Below are 27,192 nucleotides of genomic sequence, written 5' to 3'. Positions count from 1 at the left end.
GTTCCAGGCCTTACCCACAGGAAATACTCCATAAAGTTCAACGAATGTTGAGTGAATGGGCAGAGACCACCTGTGTTTTCATCCTGTGGCACCTGGCACAGGGTCCATCTTCTGTTCCAGACCCTTCAGTGGACCTTGACTTGGCAGGTGGCAGAGAGCACCTTCCTCCACCTCCTGAGCCCCACCCGGGTCTTCTTCCCTGTTCCCTCTGGTTCTTCAAAGGAGGCAGCTCCCCTCTTCTCTGAGCAGGGCCTGAACCTCCAGCCCAGCCTGTCTCCACTTAGGACAACTTCCATATCCCACCTCTGCTGGCAGAAACCCAGCCCAGGGCCAGCATCACCTCCATGGGGAACTTCCTGCCCTCCTGGCCTGCTGGGAGCAGCTCTGCTCCACCTGCTGCAGTGAGACCCCATCAGGACCCTTCCCTGTGGCCATCTGTGCACAGATCTAGAATCAGCATGGCAGAGCAGAAAGAACACTGAACTAAGAGCCCGAAGATTGAGCTTAAATCTTGGGAGGGAACTGACCTCTCTGGATCTGACTGCATGCATGCTAAGTTTCTAAAGTCGTGTCTGACTCTGTGACCCTCTGGGTCATAACCTGCCAGGCTCCTCTGTCTATGGGATTTTCCAGGCAAGAATACTGGAGTGGATTGCCATGCCCTCCTCCAGGGGATCTTCCTGACCCAGGGACCAAACCCACATTTCTTAGGTCTCTTGCCTGCATCTGACTGTTCACCTATAAACTGGAAATGATCATTTATGCCTCCTTCTCAGGGTCACTTTGTGGCACAGGGAAAGACGTTCACTGAAGTGCTTGGGAAACTTGTAAATTGCCATAAACCTGAAGGTACTCTTGTTGAAATCTTACTTCCCACTGTTAGACGGCCCCACACTAGGAGAGGGCTAAGGTAGCCTGGAAACCCACTCCTGGTAGGCCTGGCCTGCCCTCCATGTGGTGACTAGCTGGGAGGAGTCAGACTCAAGAGCCCAGGCGCTACCTTCCTCTAGCAAGTGGCTGGTGCTGATACAGATCTGAGTGACAAGCATAGAGCACTGGGCATTTCAGCTGGGGATACTCCTACACTGGCCACCAGAGGCGGGTGTGCAAAGGCTTTTTCCTACCTGATGCCTCCTGACTTTGAAGGACCGAAGCAACCCTGAGCAAGACAAGAGCAGTGTGTTACTGTATTTAGGCAGTATCAAAAACTGCATGCTTGGTGACTTAACAGCCAAAATGCAATTATCTGTAGTTCTGGAGGCTGGACGTCCAAGATCAAGATGCCAGTGTGGTCAGCTCTGGTGAGAACCCTCCTCTGAGCTTGCAGATGTCTGCCTTCCTGCTGTGCCCTCCCATCATACACAGACACACACATAGAGAATACGCTCTCTTGTTGTCTGTTTTTAGAAGGGCACTAATCCCATCGTGGGGGTCCCATGCTCATAACCTCATCTAACCCTAGTCACCTCCCAAAGGCCCCACCTCCAAATACCAGCACATTGAGGGTTTGGGCTTCAACTCGGATTTTGAGGAGAACACAATTCAGTCCATCACAGAGACTGGAGAGAAAAGACCACTTTATCCTCATGTATTTACATTAGAGGTTGAAAGGAACAGAAGGAAACTTGGAGATCTTTTCTTTCTTTTGTGGCATGGGGAGAAAACTGATGCTGCCCAGGCTGACCCTGGGGGTCGACAACAGAGTCGGGGCTAAGACTGGTGTCCCCTGACTTCAGAATCTCTTACCCGGGGTGACCTCTAAAAATATGTCTCAGTTGAGCTGCTTCTGGTTTGTCTGAGAAAAAAAAAAAAACCTACACAGAGTTAGCAAATGAATGGCTGCTGCTAGATTTATTATTTTTTTAAATGCCAGCAAATGGTGTAATTCTGTCTCTCAGCCTTGGTCACCCTCTTGGCAGGCGGCCACTGTGGCTTTCTCCCTCTGGGGTTGGGGTTGGTTTTATTAACCTCCTACGTGGAGCCCCAGACACAGAATTGCTGTCTGTCATCACCACAGAGGTGCGAGTCCTCGGAACACATTACCCCATGATTGCTGCACCACAGCCCGTGCGTGAGTCACCAGATGTGGAATCCAGATGTGAGGAACAGACTGTATCAGTGTGTGGGGCTGTGAGACTCAGGCCCTAAAACCTGTGCTACGTCCTGAAGCATCTGCTCGGCTTGATCACAAGTCATGCAGACCCCCTTCATGATAAGGTTTTAATTAATATGTAGACCTGCCGTCTGACATGTTTTTTTTTTTTTTAAAAAGAGGATCCTTCTCTAAAGGGAAGATGTTTCATTCCTGCATCCTGAGATCTCTGCTCAGTCCTTACATCCACGTCACATGAAGTGGAGGTTCTGTCTGTCCTCACTCTCGTCTCTGGATTCGAGTCTAGGTACTTCTGGTTCACTGATGCTCAGTTTCCACGAGCACTTCCTGTGGACCTGTGTTGTACTGGTCATCTTGTGCTGACCCTGGGCCACCGTGGGGTTGATGCAGGTTCAGTTTCTGCCCTGAGAGAGTTTAAAATTTCTCAAGGAAGAAGGATATTAAGGATGGATCTTCCATTCTGTGTGATGAGAGTCATAATGGGGGAAGGAGAGGTGTCACGGGACATCTGGCAGGGGGACCCTCACCTGGTCCAGAGGAAGTCTTCCTGAGAAAGAGGTGTTTGATCTGACCTTTAGAGACTGATGGAGGGAGCTATGCAGAGATGGAGGGGGTTATGGACTGAATATTTGTGCCCCCACCCTCAAATTCATATGTTGAAAGTCTAACCATGGAAGGTGATGGTATTAGGAGGCAAGGCCGTTAGGAAGTGATTAGGTCATGAGGATGGAGCCCGTGTGAAGGAGATCCCTGCCCACAGAGCTCTCCAGTCCCTTCTGCCATGTGAGGATACAAGAAGTCTGTGACCTAGAAAAGGGCTCTCACCCACCCTTGCTTGCATCCTGACCTCAGACTTCCAGCCTCCAGAACTGTGAACAACACATTTCTGTTGTTTATAAGCTAGCTACTCAGTCTGAAGTGTTTTGTTAGAGCAGCCCCAAAGGGCTAAAACGGAGGGGGTGGTCTTCCTAGGCACAGGAAATAGAATATGTCAGCCAGGGTCCAGAGAGTGAACTGAAAGAAGCTGAGGGTACTGAGTACTAAGTACTGAGGACTAAGTATTGAGTACTGAGTAGTAAGTACCGAGTGCTGAGTTGAGAGGGAGACTGGAGAGATGTGAGCCTGGAGGAGCCACTGAGACAGACCACTGCAGCATTTAGAGTTACATTATGCTATTTGGAGGTTCAACTTCCCTTGAGAAAACTGTTTTAGTTTGCCTTTTGAGAATCTATCAGCCTATCTGAGCAGCCTCTGCTGAGTCTGCTGGGTGAGGATGACCCCTGGACCACGGAGGTGACAGACCTGTGATCTAATCACACCTCTGCCCCCAGCACGGCTGAGACTAATCATCTCTGCAGGGCAAGGGGCCTTGGGAAAGTCACGCCCGCTCTGTGTCCTTCAGTTTCTGTGACTTTAAAGGAAGGTGTTGGATCAGTTCATCCTCAAGGTCCTTTCCAGCCTGAGAATGAGGGTAGAGGCTGGCAGGGTAAGGGCTCCATAAACACACACTGAATGCATGAACTCTTGTCGGAGTGCCCACCATTCTCCCCAGGCTGAAGGCCCCCCATAATCGTGAGTCAGGGATGTTGGCTCTCTTTGCCTGTTAGGGAACCACTGACATGCTTTCCCAGCAGGGAGTACCCTTAGCTCCAGAGAGATGCTGACTCCAAGCTGGTTTCCAGACTTGGTAACTGAAGGGCAGCTGAAAGCCTGTGGTCGGGGAGTTAGCTAGAGTACAACGTTGGCCTTCTCTAATTTACCATGTGTGGTTCTTTAATTATGAGTGACAGGAATGTCCCTGATGTGCAGAAACTGGACGTTTTGCTGAACAAATGCGAATCGCACTCTGCAAGGCTGGAAGGAGGGAGAGAAAGGGGAGCCCTGCTGACCGCCACCATCCACACGGCGTGGGTTCTCATTTAAAACTCTCATGACCCTTGGTTTTCAGAGTAGAAAGCTGAGGAAATGTTTTCTTTAACTCAGCAGGCGTTTGCTGAGGACCTGCTGTGGAGGCCAGGCATTAAGGTAGGAGCTGAGAGACACAGCAGAGGAGGGCAGGTGCAGCCCGTGGTCCCCCTGGAGGTCAGAGTCCGTGTAAGCGTCGTCCAGTGAGGAGGCGGGCATAGGTCCAGAGCAACCAGTAAGTGTTTGGTGATAGCTGTGATGCTGGGCTTTCCTATAGCTCAGATGGTAAAGAATCTGCCTGCAGTGCAGGAGACCTAGGTTTGGTTCCCTGGGTCAGGAAGATCCCCTGGAGAAGGGAATGGCAACCCACTCAAGTATTCTTGTCTGGAGAATCCCATGGGTAGAGGAGCCTGGTGGGCTACAGTCCACGGGGTCGCAAAGAGTCAGACATGACTGAGTGACTAATGCTACTGCTGCTAGCTGTGACACTACCAGAGGGACCAGGGGCCTGGGGCTGTGCGGCTCTGTGCAGGGAGGTCCCAGAAGACACCTAGAGGGGGTGGAGGCAGCAGATCACCGGCTGGGCGATGCTGTAGGGGCAGGGCTTCGGGCTTGGCGGGCTTCCCTGGTGGCTCAGCTAGTAAAGAATCCCTCTGCAGTGCAGGAGACCCCGGTTGGATTCCTGGGTCAGGAAGATCCACTGGAGAAGGGATAGGCTGCCCACTCCAGTATTCTTGGGCTTTGCTAGTGTCTCAGCTGGTAAAGAATCTGCCTGTGATGCCGGAGACCTGAGGGTTTGGTCCCTGGGTTGGGAAGATCCCCTGGAGGAAGGGAAAAGCTTCCCACTCCAGTATTCTGACCTGGAGAATTCCATGGACTGTATAGTCCATGGAGGTTGCAAAGAGTCGGACACGACTGAGCTACTTTCACTTTCTGGCTTGGTCCTGAGATACTGAAAGTACTCAGAGGTGGGGGGAGTGTGGCTGAGATGAGGCAGCAGGCAGGTCCTGCGAACCTCACCAGTGAGTCCTGGCCAGACTCTCAGGAGGCACTAAAGGGTGTCAGGCAGACGGAGGGAGGGATGTCTGCAAGCACGCTTTAGAAGAGCACTCTGGCTGAGTCCAGGAGAGTGGGCTGGAGGGGGTGAAGGAGGTCTGTGAAGACCTAGTTGGTAGGTAGAGTAACAGCCCAGGAGAAGGATGATGGCAGGTGGTTCATGATGATGGAGGAGTGGCATCACCCCTCTGGACACTTGGGAAGGTCTCTGAACCTACGTTCTGGGTCCCACGCTGGCATCTTACTACTGGCAGTTTGTTGGTGTCATCCGTGGGGCTTTATAAAACGTCCGAAAGTCCAGGCAGCACCCTGGACCTCCCGAAATAGAGATTATCTTACGTTGATTGATGCAACCTCCTTGCAGGACAATTTGAAGAATATTTATCCGGGGGTAAATGTTCCTACCCTGTAGTGAGGCAATCCTACTTCTAGGTGTTTATCTTTCGGACTTGCTTTCCCATTGTATGCAAAACTACAGGCACACGAGTATCCCCTGCAGTAACAATTGTAACTGCAAAGCCTAGGAACCACCTCGGTGCGCTTCCAATAAGTAACTGGTTAAATGAATCACAGTGCTGCCTTTAAAAAATAATGACGTAGGGTGTCAAAGGTGAGAGAGAAGGGTACTTGTATAAGATTTTTTTGTCTGTTTAAATCTGATTTTATTTGTAGAATGGTAAAAGGTATACATAGTTTAAAAATCAAAACAATACGAAAAGACGTGCATTAAGGAGTTTGGCTCCCACTCTTGCCCACCCTTCCATCCCCTTGCCTCCCTCTGGTTCCCAGGTAACAGGCGGTGGGCAGCCTCCATCCAGGGCAGCCCCTCCTGGATTCACACACGTGTGTTCCTTCCCTCCTTCACTGTCCGCCTGCATGACTGACAGCATATGGAAATAGCGGTGCTGTGTCACGTCTCCAGTGAAGTTATCAGACACTGTGGCTGCTTTCTGGGAGCTCTCTCTGGCTTCTTGAAGTCGTGTTGGCTTCACTCTAAGGGAAGCTGTGTTGGGAGCAGCCCTGTGGAGAGGCCCACATGTTGAGGGACTGAAGCCTTCGGTCAACCGCCAGGGAGGAACTGAGGCCAGTGCACACACCACTGAGCTCAGAAGCAGATCCTCCAGCTCCAGTGGAGCCTTGGGATCAATGCAGCCCCCAGGGGACCAGCTTGACTGCAGCCTCACAAGACACTCTGAGCCAGAACCTCCCAGCTGAGCCACGGCTGGCTTCCAGGCCCTCAGAAACTGTGTGACATCACACATGTTGCCTTAAGCTGCTAAGTGTTGGCATACCTTGATTCACAGCAACGGATAGCTGCTGCTGCTGCTGCTAAGTCGCTTCAGTCGTGTCCGACTCTGTGCGACCCCAGAGATGGCAGCCCACCAGGCTCCCCCATCCCTGGGATTCTCCAGGCAAGAACACTGGAGTGGGTTGCTATTTCCTTCTCCAATGCATGAAAGTGAAAAGTGAAAGTGAAGTCGCTCAGTTATGTCCGACTCCTAGCAACCCCATGAAGTGCAGCCCACCAGGCTTCTCTGTCCATGGGACTTGCCAGGCAAGAGTACTGGAGTGGGGTGCCATTGCCTTCTCCACAATGGATAGCTAACATTCCATTTTATTTCCATTCTGTTCCTGTTTCTTTGGGGCTTCCCTGGTGGCTCAGCTGGTAAAGAATCCACCTGCAATGCCGGAGACCTGGGTTCGACCCCTGGTTTGGAAGGATCTCTTGGAGAAAGGAACGGCTACTCACTCCAGTATTCTGGGCTGGAGAATTTCATGGACTGTATAGTCCATGGGATCACAAAGGGTCGGACACAACTGAGCGATTTTCACTTTCACTTTTCTTTATATGAATAAAAGCCAATACAAATATCTGTTTATATTTTTCCCATTTCCTTAGGCACACACAAAATGGTGCACTATGTACCACATTCTATGCCTTTTTTTCTTCAGTCAATGATATTTATTGGAGATTTCTTCAAACCATTACATAAACAACTTCCTTATTTTATTTACAGCTGCTTAGCGTCTCATTGGGATTTCCCTGGTAGCTCAGCTGGTAAAGAATCTGCTTGCAATGCAGGAGATCCTGGTTCAGTTCCTGGGTCAAGAAGATCCCTTGGAGAAGGGATAGGCTACCCACTCCAGTATTCTTGGGTTTCCCTGGTGGCTCAGCTGGTAAAGAATCTGCCTGCAATGCAGGAGACCCTGGCTCAGTTCCTGGGTCAAGAAGGTCCCTTGGAGAAGGGATAGGCTACCCACTCCAGTATTCTTGGGCTTTCCTGGTGGCTCAATTGGTAAAGAATCTGCCTGCACTGCAGGAGACCTGGGTTTGATCCCTGGGTTGGGAAGATCCCCTGGAGGAGGGGCATGGCAACCCACTCCAATATTCTTGCCTGGAGAATCCCCATGGACAGAGGAAGCTGGCAGGCTGCAGTCCATGGGGTCACAAAGAGTCAAACACGACTGAGTGACTAAGCACAGCATCTCATTGTGTAGAATATTTGTTCAGCTTGTCTCCTGAGTAGTCGTGGACATCTGGATTGTTTCCCACTTTTCATTATTACAAGCGATGCTGCTGTGAATGACTTGAAAGTATATCTCTTCATATGGTGCCAGGGTATCTGCAGGAGAGGATCCCAGAAGTGAAGCTGCCAGGTCAAAGGTACCTTTTGTACTTTAGGCAGATACCGCCAGATACCCCCTCCAAAGGGGACGTCTCCCCTTAGTATGTTTGAATTTTGAATCATGGGCCCGTTTTGCCTTTCAAATAATCTCTGCAGGTGACTGGTGTTCCTCTGAGATGGAGAACCAATGCTCTAGTCTCTTGATCAGATGCCCTGAGCGGGTAAGAAGGGAAAAGTTTAAAAACTCAAATTCTTACATGCTTTTAAAGCATGCACACAGCAAAATTTCCAAGCAGCTATTAGTACAAAAGCCCAGGAGAGCTCAGAGGCTGGGCTGGGAACTCCCAGGATCGTCTGCAGCCGATGGTGAGGATGCCCCCTGAGAACAGTGCTTTCAGGCTCAGCAGGCTCCCGAGAGAGGAAAGCAGTGCCCCTCTGCCAAGTACAGACTTGTCCTGCAAGAGCCTGGGGGGGCCAATGACCTTTCAGGATCCTTGTGGGAAGACTCAATCACTCTTCAAAGCTGCAGCCTGAGATGAGGCTACAGAGACAGGACAGGGCATGGGGGATGCTCCAGAAAGAAGGGGCGTGCTCAGGGGGGCCTATCTGCGTTATGGCTTGACAAGGCTGGCCTGAAAGAGTTATAGCTATTTTATTGCATTGGAAAATGGAGTATTCTTAATATAAATTCATGGTGAAGAGAAAAAAAACGCTCACCTCCACAGCCAGCCAGCTGTCTGTATTATGGATCACTCAATTGTATTTCCACTCAACACTACGTGAGGGATTACCCCAAGCCATCGAGAAATGTTCTGCATCAATAATGAGTCTAGATTGTGCCCGGAGAAGTAAGTCATGTTCCGAGCAAAGAGCAAGGGCCAGCTCTGCTTTGACTCTCGTCTGCAGTTATAATTTCAGTTGATACAACGCTTTCCCACTGTTCAGATTTTGGCGGCCCTTCTGCCCAAATGAAGACAAAATTCCCTTCATGTTTGGAAGCTTACTTTAGAGTATAGCAACGCAGTGTAGCTGAGGAAAACATGGTATTTATTATCAGAAGATTACATTTTTAATCTGGTGCTGTCACTTATTAGCAACTGATGTTGGCAAGCCATTAATCTTCCCAAAGCATAGTTTCCCTGGCTGGTAAATGAGAAAAACAACAGCTGCTTTAATTAACCCATAGGGTAGTTCTCAAGACTCCCCTCCAATAAAAATACTGCAAAAATGCCTTAGAAAAAAGTGTATGGTCTGTGCCTGGCTATAAAAGTGATTATGCGCTTTGGAGCATTCATTTTAAAACCTCACTTCAAAGCCACCGTAGAAATTCTGGTCCATCTGAAATGATGGCATTGACTCTCAGAATTATGTTTGGTTCTTAGAAAAAGTCCCTTTCCATCTGTCCTCAGTATCAGGCTTTAACATATCAGCCTGGATTTTACAGCCTGCTGTCACAGAAGCTGCCCCAGCCCCGTCTATGGTGATGCCATTCTTCAGTTGCTCAGCCCTAGGACCTCAGGGTCACCCATGACTCTTCTGTCATATCCATGCGAAGATGGACTCTTTATACTAACCCATCAGCAAAGCTTGCAGGCTCTGCCTTCAAAGTCCAGCCGCAGTCTGACCCTCTCACCCGCCTGTCTGGGCCACCAGAGCAGTGGCTCTCTTCCCACTCTCCCTGCTCCAGCCTTACCCATGGCCCGTTCTGTGCACGGTGGTCCTTTAAGGAAAAAGTCAGTTCATGTCACTCCACTGCTCAGAACCCTCCAGTGACCCCTTCTGACTTAGATGCAACCACCGCGTGTGACCCCTTCTGACTTAGATGCAACCACCGCGTGTGACTCCCACGAGGTCTGTCCTGGCTCATCGCCTGCCTGGTCCCCTGATCTCCTTGCCTTTCCTGAAACCAGCTCCTGCCACTGTTTGCAGATGCTGTACTTCCTCGGGTGTCATTCTTTTAAAGCACCGTGCATTCACTCGTCTCTTTCTCCAGGGCTCTGCTCAGTGTCACCTTCTCTGACATGGCATGGAAAAGAATAAGCCCTCCGCACCCTCCAAATCAGCAGGCCCTCTCCATCCTGCTTTTCTCTGGAGCACCTTTTCCTGACATATACATTTGTCTGTCTGTCTTGCCCCTCTTTCCTTCCGCCCCTGCCACTACATGTAAGCTTCACAAAAGCAGAAACTTGGTGTTACTCATTGTTACGTCCCCAGAGACTGGAAGAGTGCCTGACTCAGAGAGACGGAACTCACAAAATATTCCACAGATCAGTGAACAAATGAATGACTGAATGGATGGAGGGAGGGATGACCGAAGTAGGACGCATACATGCACACATAAGCAGATACGCAGATAATGATGGTTATCTGATAATCTGACGTTATGGTTACATGATAATCAATGATGTGGAACTTATTTTCTAATATTTATAGGCCATTTCTATCTCTCCTTTTATAACTTGTCTTTCCGTGTCTTTTGATCATTTTTCCTGCAGAGATGACAGTATTATTTTATTTTATGTGCTTTTTATATATTAGGACATTTTGCTCATAGACATGCTTTCTATTTTGAAATGTACCCTCTAGGATAAAGTACTGCTTTCATTTAAGGTGTCTGAAATATCTTAAGAGATGAAAGAAGTCACTGATGTATGAATCATTTCCTTCTTTTGTTTCTCTGTTTCCACCTGGCTTCTCAGAACTGGACGCTTGTGCTTTGGGCAAGCATGGTTGTGAGCATTCATGTGTAAGCAGTGGAGACTCTTTCGTGTGCCGATGCTTTGAAGGGTATATACTCCGTGAAGATGGGAAGACCTGCAGAAGTAAGTTCCTATTGGAGTGGGTTCCCATTATTATGTCTGATCTCTGCCTGAAATCCACCAGCCTGATCTCTGTATAAATCAGTTACTCTCTAAAACCATTGCCACAAGACCAGTAAGTGTAATGTGGGATCCTAGATCAGAAAAAAACCTGACATCAGGTTGAAAACTAAGGAAATGTAAATTAACTATGGGCTTTGTTTGATATTACTGTATCAGTATTGGTCCATTCATCATAACAAGCATATCACACTAATGTAAGATGTTGATACTAGGGGAATCTGGGCATGCGGTTTTTTGGGAATCTGTGTACTGTCTTCTCAATTTTCCGTAGATCTAGAACTGTCCTAAAAAAAAAGAGAGAGCCTATTAAAAAGAAAACAAACAAATGGACAAGTGACAAAAGTCAAAGCCAGAGCCACAGCTGAAGGTGACACGCCCCGTGACAAGAAACAGTGTGCTCTACTGGAAGGATGGCCAGCCCGAAGCCCAGGCTCTCAGCTTCCAGCGCTGCCATTTATTAGCTAGGCAAGCAGCGTAACTTCTCTGAGTCTCTGCTCCTTTATCTTTAACAATATTGTTGCTATTGTTTCTGGTGGCACAGATCCCTCTTAGAGACCCCCTTTTGATGAGCCCATTCTTACATCTCGGAAAGCAAGGCCTCTTCCACAGGGCAAAGACACGTCTCCATCAAGTCAAAGGGGAGTGGGTAACCCTGAGCAAATGATTCCTGCCCTTGTCAGTCATCTTCTCAAGCTTCTCAAAGCTCTCTTTACTAAGAGAAACTCATATTGATGCATTTAAAGAAAAGATGGGTACCTGGAAGTATTACTCTCATTTTTCATAAAGGAAAGGGAAGCCTGCAAGAGGTTAAGTGATTCTCCAAAGTCACGTTGTCAGGGAAAAACTCAAAACTAGATTTCAGCATCACCAGTCCAAGTTGAGGTTTAATGTCCTAAGTAATCATACCAGCGCCTGCGGAAGGCCCGTGATGGACTGCGTTTTTACAAGACACTGAAGTAGGTGCTGGTGGATGGCGGTGGCTGTGACAGTGAGGAAGCTCGGAGAGTGAACCCGAGGTAGACCTGCTGAGCTCAGATGGGCCTGGAGTCCAGGGGCTGAGAAGGATGCATCCTCCCAGGTAAAGCCTCAGGGGAAACTGACGTTAGTGAAATTTTTAACCTTGCTGTCCTCAGGGAAAGATGTCTGCCAAGCAGTGGACCATGGCTGTGAGCACGCTTGTGTGAGCACTGGGGAGTCGTACGTCTGCAAGTGCATGGAGGGATTCCGGCTGGCCGAGGACGGGAAACGCTGCCGAAGTAAGTCGCTTCAGCTCAGGACAGTCAGGGAGCTTCTTTTAACGTTGGAAGTTTTCTGTTATAATCAGTGTCACTATTGTAAGTTCCTGCCTTGGATGCTCTGAAACTCTGTGCTCGTGATCAGTACACTGGACCCTCAGTGCTTCAGGAATTTCTCACCCAGGGTCCTGAGTTGTCAGGCTCTTCGCTGCTTTCACTTCTCTCAGTTGTAGCCCCTTTCCACAGGAGTTGTGTGGATGCGCAGAGCCTAGCAGAGTGCCTGGCTAGTCATTGGAAGGGATTAGAATCTGGGTCAGCAATCGCGGTGAGGGTCAAAGCATAGTTGTAGCGCTTTTTCTTCTTGGAAAACCTTGTAAGTAAGGGCAGAGGGTGAGAGAAGGAATGAAGGGTGTTTTTTGGGGGGAGAGGGCGGGGATCTGGATTATCCATTAACATTTACTTCTGTGGGTCACTCAGAACAGATTACGAGAGTTTTCTTAGAAGGTATATTGCTCAGGGTTCTCCAGAGAACCAATAAAAAGTGTGTGTGTGTGTATATGTGTGTTTGTGGATAGATGATAGATCAATAGATAGATAAGGAATCTGCCGGGTGGGTTGGTGGCCCAGGGAAGAGCTGATACTGCAGCTCCAATCTGAAGGCAGTCTGGAAGCAGAATTTCCTCTTCTCTGGGGGAAATTCAGTCTTTTTCTCTCTAAAGGTCTTCAAAATAGGGCCCGCCCATATTATGGAGGATATTCTGCTTTACTTAAAGGCTCGTGATTTAAATATTATCTCATCTAAAGAAGTACCTTCACAGCAACATTTAGACCAGTGTTTTATGCAACAACCAGGTGCCATAACCTAGCCAAAGTGGCTCATAAAATGAACCATCACAGCCCCGAGAGGGAGAGACGGGGACACATGAGCTCAGTGAAGTGGGCAGGAGATGAGCACGGGGTCAGGATTTCCACCCTCTGTGAGATTCTGAGGTGTTAACCCCTATTTTCGGGGGGTCTTGACATGGTATACTTTTTTTTGTGATACTCTGCTCCAGTGGGCAGGATGGCCCTTCATTAGTTTTAAAAAAGGAAAAAAAAAAACACCTCATCTGCGGAACAGGTTGATTTGAGGGAATTGATGCTTTTGAACTGTGGTGTTGGAGAAGACTCTTGAGAGTCCCTTGGACTGCAAGGAGATCCAACCAGTCCATCCTAAAGATCAGTGCTGGGTGTTCATTGGAAGGACTGATGTTGAAGCTGAAACTCCAATTCTTTGGCCACCTGGTGCAAAGAGCTGACTCATTTGAAAAGACCCTGATGCTGGGAAAGATTGAGGGCAGGAGGAGAAGGGGACGACAGAGGATGAGATGGTTGGATGGCATCATTGACTCAATGGACACGGGTTTGGGTGGACTCCGGGAGTTGGTGATGGACAGGGAGGCCTTGCGTGCTGTGGTTCATGGGGTCACAGAGTCGGACACGACTGAGCAACTGAACTGAACTGAACTGAACATCACAGATTCCTGAGATAACTTGGGGCTTCCACGGGGATAAAGGAGAACTCACTCCTCATTATTCCTCCAGGAGGAGGAGCTTTTCTGCCTTTAGCAGGAAGTTCTGTTTGCAAGACCGATTCCTGGGATGCCCGTGGGTCCAGGGCCTGGCTCTGCGGGGCACCCTACGCGAGGCTATGTTTGCCTTCACACGGCGGTGTCCTTCTGCGGGGACCACGGCTGCAGTTCTGCCCATTATGTCTTCCTGAGCCGTTCGTTCATGCTTCTGCTTTTGTAAGAATGGAACGCACGTGTGCATCATTTCTACACTCAACATGCTTTTTGCTCAGTAGGTTGAGCTTGTACAACTTGTACCCAAGGCTCAACTTCTTCCTCTGAAATTTGATTGCTAAATCACATCCTTCCAGAGGGATCTGTAGTGACTGATTGCAGTTTTGTAGGAAGCTTCTCAGGGAGCTAATGACAGGAAGGAAGCAGAGAACAGAAGGCTTTCATACTGTGGAGGAGGACCATTCAGGACGCTTCCTGACTTCAGACGTGTCGCCGAGTGGCTGTGTGACCTTGGGCCGCACTGTCAAACTTCGTTTCTTCATGTATCCATTGGGCGTGACTATCCCTGCCCTCCTCTCTCCACAGGATGCTGTGAGGATTAAAGAGCTGTCACTACTTTGAAGAGTCTGAAGTGCCTCACACATGAGAACTGTACTTTAGACAATTGAAACTGGGATGTCTATGGGGAAAAATCAGTAGAGTGGGAAAATCAAACCTCAAAGTACATTGAACAATTTTAAAAATTATTAAATCCAGGACACCTGATCACCCAGCTTACCATTCAGTTTCATGGAAACTCGAGCTTTCGAAGAGGAGATTTCCTTTACCATGCCCTCTCCTGAGTATTAGACTGAAAGGGGGGATGTTATAGAGGAGGTTTGAATGGAGCTTTTAATGGTTTATTTGCATGATCTGTCCTGACATGACTGTTCAATCCAGCTCATTTCTACACTGATGGGGTTGCTTCACTTCCTATGTTACCCTCAGGGAAGGATGTTTGCAAATCGACCCACCATGGCTGTGAACACATTTGTGTTAACCGTGGCAATTCCTACATCTGCAAATGCTCAAAGGGATTTATTCTAGCTGAGGATGGAAGACGGTGCAAAAGTAAGTGATCTGAACTGGGGTTTTTTTGCTTTAATTTGGTTTGGGAGCAATTGCTTTTTGGAGTATGTGCAGGAGGTAAATCCCTCACCTCTGCTTCTACCATAGATATAAATGTGTATGCATAGAGACTGAATGGGGAAGAGAGCTTAACTGCACCTGTGAAAACACTTTTGGTTTCAGTTGACAGGAAGTTCACTATCAGCTAAGAGGCTAGAGTGATCCTAGCTGAATAAGAATATCAGGAATGAGGGAGGTAAGACTTGTGCTTTTAAACTTAAAAAATAGTATCTCTAAAGTGGCAGAAAAAGCCTTGAGAGAGTTATTTTATAATCTCAGAGTAGAGAATTTTCTAAACATGACATAAAAGAAAAAGGAAAATGTATAATGAGAGATTAAAGCTACAATACATTTTCTACCTTTTGGTTATCGGAGTTCAGTAAGTTTAATGATTCCTTACATTGGCAAACATATGTTGTAATAGGCAATTGTAAATTTATCACTAGGTGTCTGAATTGGTACAACTTTTAGGAGGGCAGTTTGGCAAATATTTTTCCTGCCCAGTCCTGGTGTCTGAGTGATTCCCTGGCCCAGCAAAGGGACCACGTTTCCAGAGCTCTGAAGACAGGGAGTAACACCCCAAAGTATGGCCTCATTTTCCACTCTAGCTTCATTGGCCAAGCAGCTGCCAAAAAACAAAGGCTGCAGCTCCTGATACCTGGCAAACAAATGCGGGACTGCCTCAGGAACTGGTTGCTTCTCTGAGGTAACCCCTGGCCCCAGTGTATTTGGGGAGGAGTTTCGAGAACAAGTTGGGGAGTGGCTGTCCTTCTCTGAGACGGGAGAGATTCCACAAAAGAATCTGGATGTCGTGGAGGAGACAGTGGTTCAGGCAGAGGAAGCAGCTGATGAGATTCCTAGAAAGCTGGAGAAACAGGAGAAGAAACGCTTGAAGAAGGAAAAGACTGGCTGCCATTGCCCTGGCATCGCCAGAAAAAAGCAGTGTGAGGAGTGTGAGGAGACAAGTGAAAGACCCAAAGAGAATCCAAAGCCCCAGCAGGCTCCTCAGGAGGATGGGATGGAAGACCCGTCTGCCTCCTTCTGCAAACCCAAGAAAAAGAAACCTTTTTCCAAGAAGGAGCTGGTTAGTAGTGATCATGAAGAGACAGCCAGCAGTGGAAGTCTTTCCAAGAGGAAGAAATCTTTCCCCAAAGAGGAACCAGTTAGTGACCCGAAAGAGTCAGGAAACAAGAGGGTCCCCGAGAAAAAGAGGAAGAATTCTTTTCCAAGGGGAAGCCACTCTGCAGTGGACCTGAAGACGCTGCTACCAGCAAGAGCAGTGGCTCCAAGAGAAAGAAAACGCTCTGAAAACTATTCCAGGAAAAACAGAATGGACATTTCCCTAGTGGGGCATAACTTGCAGAGTTATTTCCCAGCCATTCCCTAGAGCCCAATAAAAATAAAAACAAACTCACAAGAAAATAAATAAAGGAATGCAGTTGCAGTTCTAGGAGTTTATGCCACAGAGAAGTACATGTGTCCACATATGAGGGAATATTTTGTGCAGTGTTATTTGTAGAGCAAAAATGGGAAATAAGTGCCTATTCATAAGATGCTGATTAAATAAATCATGGTGCATCTATACATTAGAATACTATACGGCTGGTAAAAGGAACGAAGCAAAACTTCCCTGGTGGTCCGACGGGTAAGAATCCACCTGCCAATGCAGGGTTCATGGGTTTGATCCCTGGTCCAGGAGGACTCTACATGCTGCGGGGCAACCAAGCCCTGCATCGCAACTGCTGAGCCCACTTGCTGCAACTACTGAAGCCCAAGCACCTAGAGGCTGTGCTCAGCAATAAGAGAAGCCACTGAGACACCCGAAGCACTGCAGCAAAGAATAGCTCCAACTAGCCGCAACAAAGACCCAGTACAGCCAAGAATAAATAAATAAATATGAAAAAAGGGAATGAAGCAGCTCTAAATATATCCTCAAGATATTTTAAATGAAAAAAGCATGGTATCGAGTGGTTTTTTATAGTGCTACCATTGATGTATTTTGCAAAAGGCTTCTTCTAACATACTCTCTCTCTCAAGATAGGTATCGATATAGAGGAGGACGTAGATAGATTTAGATATAGATAACCTTCGTAGTGTTTGAACTTTGTTCCATGTGCATGTAATATTTTTTAGAAAAAAAAAAGAAAGATAAAGGATAGAGACAAAATCTAGAAAGCATCATGGTGAAGAAGTTCAGTATGATGTCAAGTGAAAAATAAAGGAAGAAACTGGGGATCTATGCAGAAAAAAAAAAGACTTGAGGTACCTTTCAAATACCAAAGTGACAGTCACCTCATCCATTATTTATAGGGCATCCCCCAAACCCTGGGGAAAGAAAGGACATTGGAGAAAAGCTACAGCTCAGTACAGGGACAAAGACACTTTGTCTCAGAGAAACTGTGTGATTAATTAGTTAAGATCATGAGCTTTGATCTTACGGATTTTCATGAATTTGAACCCACTATTCCTACATTTGTGTGACCTTGGGGAAATTATTTAACTGCTCTTGAGTCTCAATTTCTTCCTATGATATTAGGATAACACCTTACAGAATCGTCGTGAGAAATACATGGCATTGTGTGTTTACAGGTGTTTAGCCCAGTGCTGGCACCATCTCGGTGCCTGAGAAATGATAGCTACTGTCATCCTCACCGCAGAGCTGTGAGCAGACGGGGCTTCCGTGGTAAGGCGGTGAGTTCCTTATCAGAAGAGCTGTTCAGGCCCAGGCTGAGTGAATGGCTATAGAGTTGCAGTAAAGATATGAGCAACAGCGGGGCTGGACCAGTGACCTTTAAAGGGGGCTGGACCAGTGACCTTTAAAGGGCTTGTCCAAACCCGAACTTCTGAATCTCTGTGAAAATTAAGCTCAGAAAGCAAATCACAGCTCTGCTCCAGTCTCACTGACTCAACTACCCAAAGAAAACATTCAAGGAAAGCTGAGTGACCTTCCTGCAGATAGGTAGCCAGCAAGCCGGGCTGTCATTAAAGTGAGAAAACGGCACCTCCCAGCCTGGTGCTATTCCGCTCCATCTAGGATTCTTGTCTCCTGCTGAAGTCGTCTGCTCTGTTCCCTGCAGGGAGGCTGCAGGTGTTCGTTTTATTCTCTAAGAAAATAATATATGAGGGAAAAGAGAAAATAGCTTCGCTGCTGAAAAATTATTCCACTATTTATGAAATCTGCTAGAGAGCCAGGTGCACGCTGCCTGAGATTCAGCCTATGAATGTAAATGAAGTTCTGAATTGGCCATATCCTCTTTCACTAACAAGAAGTCAATAGGTTGAGTAATGAGGACAAGCGCTTAAAAGGGGAAAGATGGGAACCCAATTCTTCCAACACACATACACAATTATTTTAGCATGTTAGTCGAGCCAAGAATAGAAATATTTTTGCATGTGTGTGTCTCTACTTCCTAATTTTGCTGTGCTTCACTTTCAAGTATTAGACAGCTGCCTTGATATGTAAAAGAGAATGTTATATTGCATACTGTGGACTGCTTGATATGAGATCATCCATCTGGGATCTGTAAATTTTTCTTACGCAGCCCTAAATAGCAAAAAAATCTCTCTATACCCAGCTTGCTAACATATTTGCATAAAGCTTTTATTGTCAGCCATCTGAAGTGCCTGGAAAACGTCCATGTAGGTAAGGAATTCACACTGACAATTCATTTTAAAACTTCAAAAGGTCAGTGATGGGGCCCTGGCGGTCCAGGGGTTGGGACTCCAGCTGTCACTGCCAAGGGCCTGGGTTTGGTCACTGGTCGGGTAGGTAGGATCCCACAGGCTGTGCAACAGAGCCAAAAAAAAAAAAAAATGGTGAAGAGGGTGCCTAGTGGTTGTACTGCCGAATGGATACCACCTCCTTCGTGTATTTTGTCAACAAGCGTTTTTTGAACAACTATTGTGTGCCAGGTACTGGAAGTGCAGAAATTAATGAGAAATGGCTCCTGCTGAGCAGGAACTGGTGCACTAGAGGAAGAAGCTGACACTCAGCTAGCCGGCTGTTGTGCAGTGTGGCACGCTGCACGCTGCACTATGGACAACACGGTGTGGGACTCTGCCTTGGTCACTTGCGATCCTGCCGCACTGACTGCCTTACACAAAGCAGGAGCTCAATAAACGATTTTTGTTGACCAGGTTAGTAGTGTGAGGGCTACACAGAGAGTGACGAACACAAGCTGGGCTACGAGGAAAGCTCCCTAGAAGATCGAGGTGACTGAGCTGAACTGGAAGAATCTCCAAGTCTGTTGCGTGTCAGATGCCAGCACTGGGGTGATGTCACTCTCCTGGAGTAAAGTTTTTGGAATCTTTTGGGGGTGCTATCAGGCCCTGAAGGTACTCTACACACAGTCCTGACTGCTGGTGATCCGGGGTACAGTGTGGGTCTGGTTTCCAATTTGTGTATCTGCCATGTGTTTTTGCTTGTGCAAAATGCTATTTTTAACAATTTGACAATTGTTTAAAATTGCCACACATAAAGGCAGTTGTGAACATTATGGTTGTTTGTGACTTTTCCAACACTTTGTGTCTATCTCATGTTACTATCTAAAGAATAAAAGTAGCTCTCCAAAATAGTTATGCCTCCAGTGGAAGTGTAATTTCCTTCTCTTCTTGTGCATAATTTTTTTTTAATCATTTAACCATTACAACTTTCCTTTTATTCCTGTAGGATGCACTGAAGGCCCAGTTGACTTGGTTTTTGTGATCGATGGGTCCAAGAGCCTTGGAGAAGATAATTTTGAGATTGTGAAGCAGTTTGTCACTGGAATTATAGATTCCTTGGCGATTTCTCCCAAAGCTGCTCGAGTAGGGCTGCTCCAGTATTCCACGCTGGTCCGCACAGAGTTTACCCTGAGAAACTTCAGCTCGGCCAAAGACATGAAAAAAGCCGTGGCCCACATGAAATACATGGGCAAGGGCTCTATGACCGGGCTGGCCCTGAAGCATATGTTTGAGAGAAGTTTTACCCAAGTAGAAGGGGCCCGGCCTCTCTCTGCACGGGTGCCCAGAGTGGCCATCGTCTTCACGGACGGACGGGCTCAGGACGACGTCTCCGAGTGGGCCAGTAAAGCCCAGACCAGTGGTAATATGGGATGGGGGTGTGTTTTGCCCCACTCAGGGTTCAGGTTTCTTAAACTCGCTTGGTGGTCACATTGGGGTGGGGGAGCATGGGAGTGAGATTCCTTGAGGGGACAGAATGGCTTCCTGTCACTGCAGTTACACACCTTTACTAAACTGCCACCTAGTGGCCTTAAAGGGACCCCACAGGGATGCCAAAGTCTTGTGGACTGTAAGGGGGTCTGCACACAGGTCACACCTGAGTAATCATCTCCTGTGACGATTTACCAGCCAGGCTGTGACCTCCAGAGCAGAGAATCAACCCTACATGTGCTGTTTAACCAGAAAAATAAACAATGCTTCCCAGACACTGGTCTGGTTGTTTTAGAATCACCTGAAGAACTGGTTAAAAATAGATTCCTAGTAGGAGGAGCTCTTACCAACATTTTTTTAATTTTTAAAATTTTTATTGGAGTAATATACCTTTTTTTTAAGCAACACTACCAGTGAACATACTGGGAGTGCAGTAGCCTTAAGACAGTGAGTAGTCTTGTGTTTGCAGGAGGCAAAAGTGAGCTTTTGAGAAAATCAAAATGTCAGATGAGATCATGACTCTAAACTCTGTTGCTCAGTAAAGCTTAACCTCTTTGAGGTTTGTCTGACTCCACGTATAATGCAGGGGGGACTTGAGGTTGCTTTAGATGTTTGACTATGTTGCTTTTGAGGTGTGACTATAGATGTCAAATGTGGCAGAGGAATATGGCTCTTGGCAAAAGGAAACCCTGAAGCTAGGATGGTGGGTAGACAGCCTGAGGGAAAGTGTCTGGATTCCTTGGGAAGGCGGGAAGACCTGAGGGTCGTGAAGCAGTTTGCTTGAACGCTGCTTTCTTTAAGAACTTGTTGAGAGCACATTGCTTCAGCAGTTCCTATGAGGGGGAAAGTGTGTGCACCAACTTTATGGAGTCAGTGCCTCGGTCAGGCCTGGAACATAATACTTGTGTGATTAATCCTTGCTGAGTGAAGGAACAAAGGGTCAAAGTGCTAAAGTGCCGCTGGTGAGCTCCGTTCCTGCTCACAGCAAGGCTGGTTCACATCAACCTTCAGTCACCGTCTTTGTGAAGGGGGCCATTGTACTGATACTGCTTATTTCACTCTTTATTCTTTTTTTCTGAGCCCCCAAAGCACAGGAGCCCCCAAAAGTGTCCTGCCTGAATCAGCCGGGTAGATTGTAAAACTGGCTGCTCACACCTGGTTTCCTTGCTTCTGGACTAGCTTAGCTGAGCTCATGTCAAACCCACCAACCCCTCTAGCCTGCATTCTTAGAATGTACTGGGGCAACACCTTGTCTCCAAAGACAGTGGTTAGTCCTTTAATCTATCTTATGGAAGCCAACCTACCTTACTCTCTCCCCCACTCAAATTTCCACAAATCCTCCAAAGGCGGGTGGTGGGAGAAACAGATATATGCCTGGTTCTTAAATCAACAAGACTTATCTAAAGTGACTTCCTCTGATTAATTTAATTACTCCTATGTATAATGAACACAATCTTAAAATAGTAGTTATCCTTTTTAGGAGACTGTGTGTAAAGTCACTGGGCTCTCAAACAAATATGCTGAACTTGGCTGTTGACCTTACATAGACTTTAGAATGAGGCACAATTCTTGCCCTTTGACTTAAAGGGCCATTTTATTGTCTATTTTTTTTTAAAAAATCTAGTTTAATGAATTAGCCAGAATATGATATCTGCTGAGAAATGTTGAAAATCAAGCAGAACTTAAGTTCTTATTAATGTTTAATTTTCAAATGAAGAGGATATTGGAGAAGAGAATCTAATGATTAATTTTGTTTATAAAAGCTTTTGGAACAATCTCACATGCCTGTTGAAATCTAAAGTTGATACTTGTGTTTGTTCTTTTTTTTTTTTTTTTACTTAGAAGATTTCCAGTGGTCTGTAGATTCTCCTTTTCAGCTTAGCACCTTCTTACAAGGCTTTATCCTCCCAAGCGGGGTGGGCAGAATAGGTTCATTTGGCTGCAGGTCACTTAAGGTTACTATCTGTACCTTTGACAAGTAGAAACTAGGTTACAAGGTCATAAACTGACCTGTTTCTTAAGAATTCTCCCAGAGGAGAGTCTTATTTAGTAAGCCATGAGATAGTGTTCTTTTTGACTTTATCCACAAGACTAATTCAGGGGAAAGTTGAAGATTTGCGAATGACCTTGTCCGGAGCTGAGCAGGTCGGTGGTCAGGTTCCCCAACCTCTCCTCAGTGCCCCCTCCTCCTCTCTGGGATCACTGTCTTTTGCTCACAAGGCCAAAATAAAAATGGTGGAAAAAGCAAGGGAGGCTGACATGGATGCCTCACATCACACCAGTTATTAATATCCAGCCGGCTCTGAGGGCAGAACATACAACTTCCAGATGCTGGGAACACAACTCTCACTACTGTGTGTTTTTTTTTAAGTTGGCTTACAACACGTATTAGTTTCAGGTGTACAGCAAAGTGATTCAGATAATACATACATATTATATATATATGTATATAGAAAGTAGACAATAAGGTCCTACCGTATAGCACAAGGAACTATGTTCAGTATCTTCAGATTCTTCCCCATTATACAAGATGTATAGTAGTGTATATCTGTTATATACCCAAGCGTCTAGGTTAGCCCTTCCCCTTTGGTAACCCTACGTTTGTTTTCTGTCCGTGTAACTACCCTGTTCTTCATTTGCTTTGTACCTTAGGTATAACTATGTATGCTGTGGGGGTAGGGAAAGCCATTGAGGAAGAGCTACAAGAGATCGCCTCTGAGCCCACAGAAAAGCATCTCTTCTATGCGGAAGACTTCAGCACAATGGGAGAGATAAGCGATAAACTGCAGAAAGGCATCTGTGAAGGTACTGCAGGTTACGTCTAGGAGAGACCTTAGCAAACAGCAGCACGAACCCTTGAATGAGAAATTCTCAATCCGTTCCTTCAAAGTGCTCAGAAAAGTGCCTCCCTTGTGGGCAGGGCCCAGTGCTGTCTGGATACAGTAAGCACAAAACGTAGAATAGGGGAGAGAGAAGACAGTAATAGCCCACATTGAAAATGAAAGTATTAGTCACTCAGTCGTGTCCGACTCTTTGCGGCCCCATGGACGGCAGCACGCCAGGCTTCCTTGTCCTTCACCATCTCCTGGAGTTTGCTCAAACTCATGTCCATTGAGCTGGTGATGCCATCCAACCATCTCACGCTCTGTCATCCCCTTCTCCTCCCGCCTTCATCTTTCCCAGCATTAGAGTCTTTTCCAATGAATCGACTCTTTGCAGCAGGTGGCCAAAGTATTGGAGCTTCAGCTTCAGCATCAGTCCTTCCAATGAATATTCAGGATTATTTCCTTTGGGGTTGACTGGTTTGATCTCCTTGCTGTCCAAGGGACTCTGAAGATACTATACTTATTAGCTATTGTTAATAGTTAATAATAATGCTAATAAATTGCTTGAGCATTTGCTCTGTGTTGAACAGTGTAGTCAGTGTTTTAACACATGGCATACTTAATCCTCACAAAAACCCTATGGAGATGATCATGTAACTACAACCAACAGTTATGTAAATCAGGAAAGCTGATGCACAATTTCGGGATACACCTGTAATTAGAGTAGAAGGGATGGTAGTCCTTCCAAGCCCACTGATAAAAATGTAAAGAATGCCTCTTGCATGGACTGCTTCAGTTTACAGAACATTAGGCTGCCCTTTGGAACTTAGATGTTCTTATGTATAGGAGCCCTTTGTGCTTTCCTCCGGTTCACTATGGTGCCGATGTGCTTATAGAGAGCAGCTCTCCCAGGTTTGTCTGACTCTGTGTATAATGCAGGGAGACCGGAAAAGCAGTTCTGCCCATTTTCCCTTTTATTCCCGTCCCAGGTTCAGTGGCCAGTAAAATCCCGGTCAAAGTGATGTGTCTTATTCCTCCCTAGCAAAGAGCACTGGGATGAAGGGGGCCAGGAAGGGAAGGCCTCTCGGATTTCTAATGCAACTTGATGTTTAGCCTCTAAGCTCTTTTATTTAAGTGGAGCTGCTGCCAATGCACCTTAATAACTGGACAAACTTTTTTCCCACCCTACTTTCTAGACATAATATTTAGGGGGACATTCTTAAGTAAGAAGATGCATTTAAAGGGTCCAGGCTTCTCTTACAGGAGAGAATGCCTCTGCAAGGTCTTGGGTTATTGGGGTAACCGACTGCTTTTCTGAATTGGTGGTGCTACCGAATCAGACCAGAACATCCTGGGTAGGGGCAGGCAGGTAAACAGTAGGTCTGGGACCAGTTTCCTAAGAACATATGCACCCATGTGGACAACTATCACTCTTCTGGTTGCCTTTTACCTCTCAGCTCTGGAAGACTTTGATGGAAGACAGGACTCCCCAGCAGGGGGACTGCCAAACAGGGTCCACCAGCCAACAGGTATGTTTTTTAAAAGCAACATTTTTAGAATCTTCGGTGGCTGCTTCCACCATGGTTTCCCCTCAGACAAATGAAGTGTAAGTAAGAAAGATTTGAATCACATTAACTATGGCTTTTCCCCCTCCATCACATAGGAAACATTTACTCTACCCTTTTTTAGCCATAGTTGCTAAAAGCCTCTCTGCTGATGGTCTTTCTGCCATCGTATGTCCTAAAGTAAAGCTATGTACCTCATTCTAGGAATAACAAGTACCCTACTCTGACAGCTGATGGCTGTTTTATAACCACAACCATGTTAAACAGGTTTGACTTCAGTTTTCTTTCTCTTTACAGAATCTGAGCCAGTCACCATAAATATCCGAGACCTACTTTCCTGTTCTAATTTTGCAGTGCAACACAGATATCTGTTTGAAGAAGATAATCTTGCACGGTCTACACAAAAAGTTTTCCATTCAACAAAATCCTCAGGTAATTCCAAGTAAAATATTACTATAAGGTAGCTTGCTATCAACTTGCCAACAAACTCAGCTTAAGGGAGGACAAGAAAGGAGCAAGTAGGCGGTAGGTGGGGTGGGGAAGAGAAGAACTTAAGAAAAAGGAGAACTAAAAAAATAAACAAGAAGAAACTGCAGCATCCTTCCCGCAGTCCACAATAAAGGGCACTGCAGCAGTGGACGCATATACAGCTCTGATATCTACTGGATCTTGCCACATGGAAGAAGTTGAACATTGCTTTCATTATGGTTTCCTCCATGTGCTGATTCAGTCCTATCACAGTGTGTCTGGGAAGTCTGGTGGGTTATAGAGGTGAACACTTTCCATCTGCTTTCTTAGGAAGTCCTTTGGAAGAAAAACAGGATCAATGCAAATGTGAAAACCTTTTAATGTTCCAGAACCTTGCAAATGAAGAAGTAAGAAAATTAACGCAGCGCTATATCCTTTTCTAATGTTATGCCGCTGTATGGAATGCAAAGAATACTATCACAACCTCAAACACTTCTATATATGGGTATATTTCAAATGAAGTCACTTCTATAAAGTCAAGAATAGTGAACTCCAGGAAAAGCTATTTCTTAAGCAGTCTGACAGGTGCTTGAGAACCGAGGGCAAGCCAAACTGCTGACACGGGTCAAGCTATCTGTGGTTGGTTCTAGGAGGTTGAGCAGTAAGGCCAGTTAGCCAGTCAGTATGCAATAAAGTAAAGAAAAAACATGTTTCCTTAATTCCCTCTTTGCTGGGAGGAAATGAAAGATAAAACTGAAGTGCATCAAAGATACAGTACCTGTAGGCAAAGATACAGATACAGATCTGAAGTGCATCAGAGATACAGTACCGGTAGGCAAAGAATGCTGTAGAATGAAGAGGTTTCAAATTCTACCTAAACTCCAAACCTCTCCTTTCACCCCAAGCCACCCTGCAGCCACATTTGGTCAGTGTGTAGTTTCTAGAGGACTGGGGTTGGGATTTTTCCATTTGGCAGCAGACAGATTTTATATCAGCACTCAAAGATGAAACATTCTACCGAGGGAACAGCAGGATCCAATGATCCATTAAAATAGAATTACAAATAAAAGAAATGCTTTGGGATGGTGGAGAAATGAGATTCAGTGCTTTTATGCACTGAACACTCTGCCAACTGTTCTGAACTTAAAACTGTAGTAAGCTTACTAAAACTGCCCGATATCTAGCTCAACACCTATCAACTAAAGGGAAATGGTTTAATTCTGAACTATTTCTGTGCCAGTGGGTTTATAAAAATCAGCTTATAGCCATTTTCTTCCTGAAAACTGGAAATATGCTTCCTAAAGGAAAGCAAAATAATCTGCCCATGGTTAATCTAGACGATGAATCCAGGCTCTCATGCTGCCATGCAGGGGGCAGGTGGAGGGTACTAAGCAGCTTCAGGAAGGAAGGCAAATGTTTATTCTAATGCTGCTCTTACTGTTTAGTTGCTCAGTTGTGTCCAACTCCTTGCGACCCATGGACTGTAGCCTGCTAGGCTCCTCCATCCATGGGATTTCCCAGGCAAGAATACTGGAGTGGCTTGCCATTTCCTTCTCCAGGGCATCTTCCCAACTCAAGGATCAAACTCCTGTCTCCTGCATGGGCAGGAGGATTCTTTACCGCTGCGCCACCAGGGACACCCTAATGTGCCTTTGCTCTGCCTTCTCCCGGCCCGCCTCCTAGGGTTTACTGCACAAGGTACTAAGGAAGTTGTATGTGTCAGACGTCCTCAAGGCTGCTACCCTATGGTCTCATCCGGCCTCATAGGTGAAAACTCCCCACTTTCTTCTCTTCTGATGTCATATCTTACTTTCCAAGACCGAATCCTTTTTTTCTCCTCTCCTCATTCCCAGCATTATCAGTTCAACTCCCAGAGGTGTGCTATGGTAAATTAATTTATAAGCAACAGGGGAGTGAGTAGAATTCAAATTTTTAAAAAGAAAAATGTGAACTGAGCTATCTGGACTTAATATTTTTTAAAAAAAGGTATTTAACGCAACATAGATCTATAGTCTTAATCGTATGTACTAATGGGTTACTATAAACTTATGTCAGAATTACAGAAATGGAAAAAACAAAAGCCCTGTATTTTGCAGGACACAAATTAGTTTGTAGATAAATCAAGTTGTATTTGAATGTAAATACGCCATTCAGATTCCTCTTCCTTAATTTGAGATTTACTAGAAGAAATGACACAGAGAATGGAAGCCCTGGAAAATCGCCTGCGATACAGATGAAGATTCAAAATGCTCTACGTATTTGTACGTCATTGTATCAAGGATTACAGTGAAAACAGTTCAGAGCCCTCAAAGCTCAGGCTATCATTGATTCTGTAAGGTTGTAAAGTAAAACATAACAGGAGTTGAGAAAGCTGGTTTGCTATAGAACAAAGGCAATTCATACTAACTTGTATGAATTCACTGAAAAAAAAAAAAAACACCTGTCAGAATCCTAAAATGAGTTTTATCAAGTGAGAACAAATAAGCTATGCAAGATACCCTGTAACATACCGTGGACACCATTTGCTTTGGTCTTGTTCTGCCTTAGTGTTACAGTGTCATTTGACAACAAAATAAAATCTGCACGGTTTTACAGACTTAACTCCCGTAAAACACTGGCCATGGGAAAGCTAT

At 46.1% G+C, this 27,192-nt stretch overlaps 1 protein-coding gene across 2 annotated transcripts in view; it reads left to right on the top strand.

Annotated features, from left to right (window-relative positions):
- MATN2 (matrilin 2) overlaps positions 1 to 27,192 on the top strand; it is a 149,614-nt gene extending 122,422 nt beyond the window's left edge. Inside the window, exons 10-18 of one of the 2 annotated variants that reach the window (XM_068983540.1) lie at positions 10,401 to 10,523; positions 11,717 to 11,839; positions 14,371 to 14,493; positions 19,220 to 19,633; positions 22,354 to 22,506; positions 23,984 to 24,055; positions 24,446 to 24,523; positions 24,890 to 24,988; positions 26,741 to 27,192. In XM_068983540.1, the coding sequence (XP_068839641.1) occupies positions 10,401 to 10,523; positions 11,717 to 11,839; positions 14,371 to 14,493; positions 19,220 to 19,633; positions 22,354 to 22,506; positions 23,984 to 24,055; positions 24,446 to 24,523; positions 24,890 to 24,988; positions 26,741 to 26,796 (1,241 nt within the window). In that variant the 3' untranslated portion in view covers positions 26,797 to 27,192. Of the gene's footprint in view, positions 1 to 10,400; positions 10,524 to 11,716; positions 11,840 to 14,370; positions 14,494 to 19,219; positions 19,634 to 22,353; positions 22,507 to 23,983; positions 24,056 to 24,388; positions 24,524 to 24,889; positions 24,989 to 26,740 lie in introns of both variants that reach the window. The other variant, XM_068983539.1, reaches the window with a different exon arrangement.

The sequence above is a fragment of the Capricornis sumatraensis genome, chromosome 11 (genome assembly GCF_032405125.1).
Source record: "Capricornis sumatraensis isolate serow.1 chromosome 11, serow.2, whole genome shotgun sequence".
NCBI lineage: Eukaryota > Metazoa > Chordata > Mammalia > Artiodactyla > Bovidae > Capricornis > Capricornis sumatraensis.
This window is presented reverse-complemented; position numbering and strand designations above follow the sequence as displayed.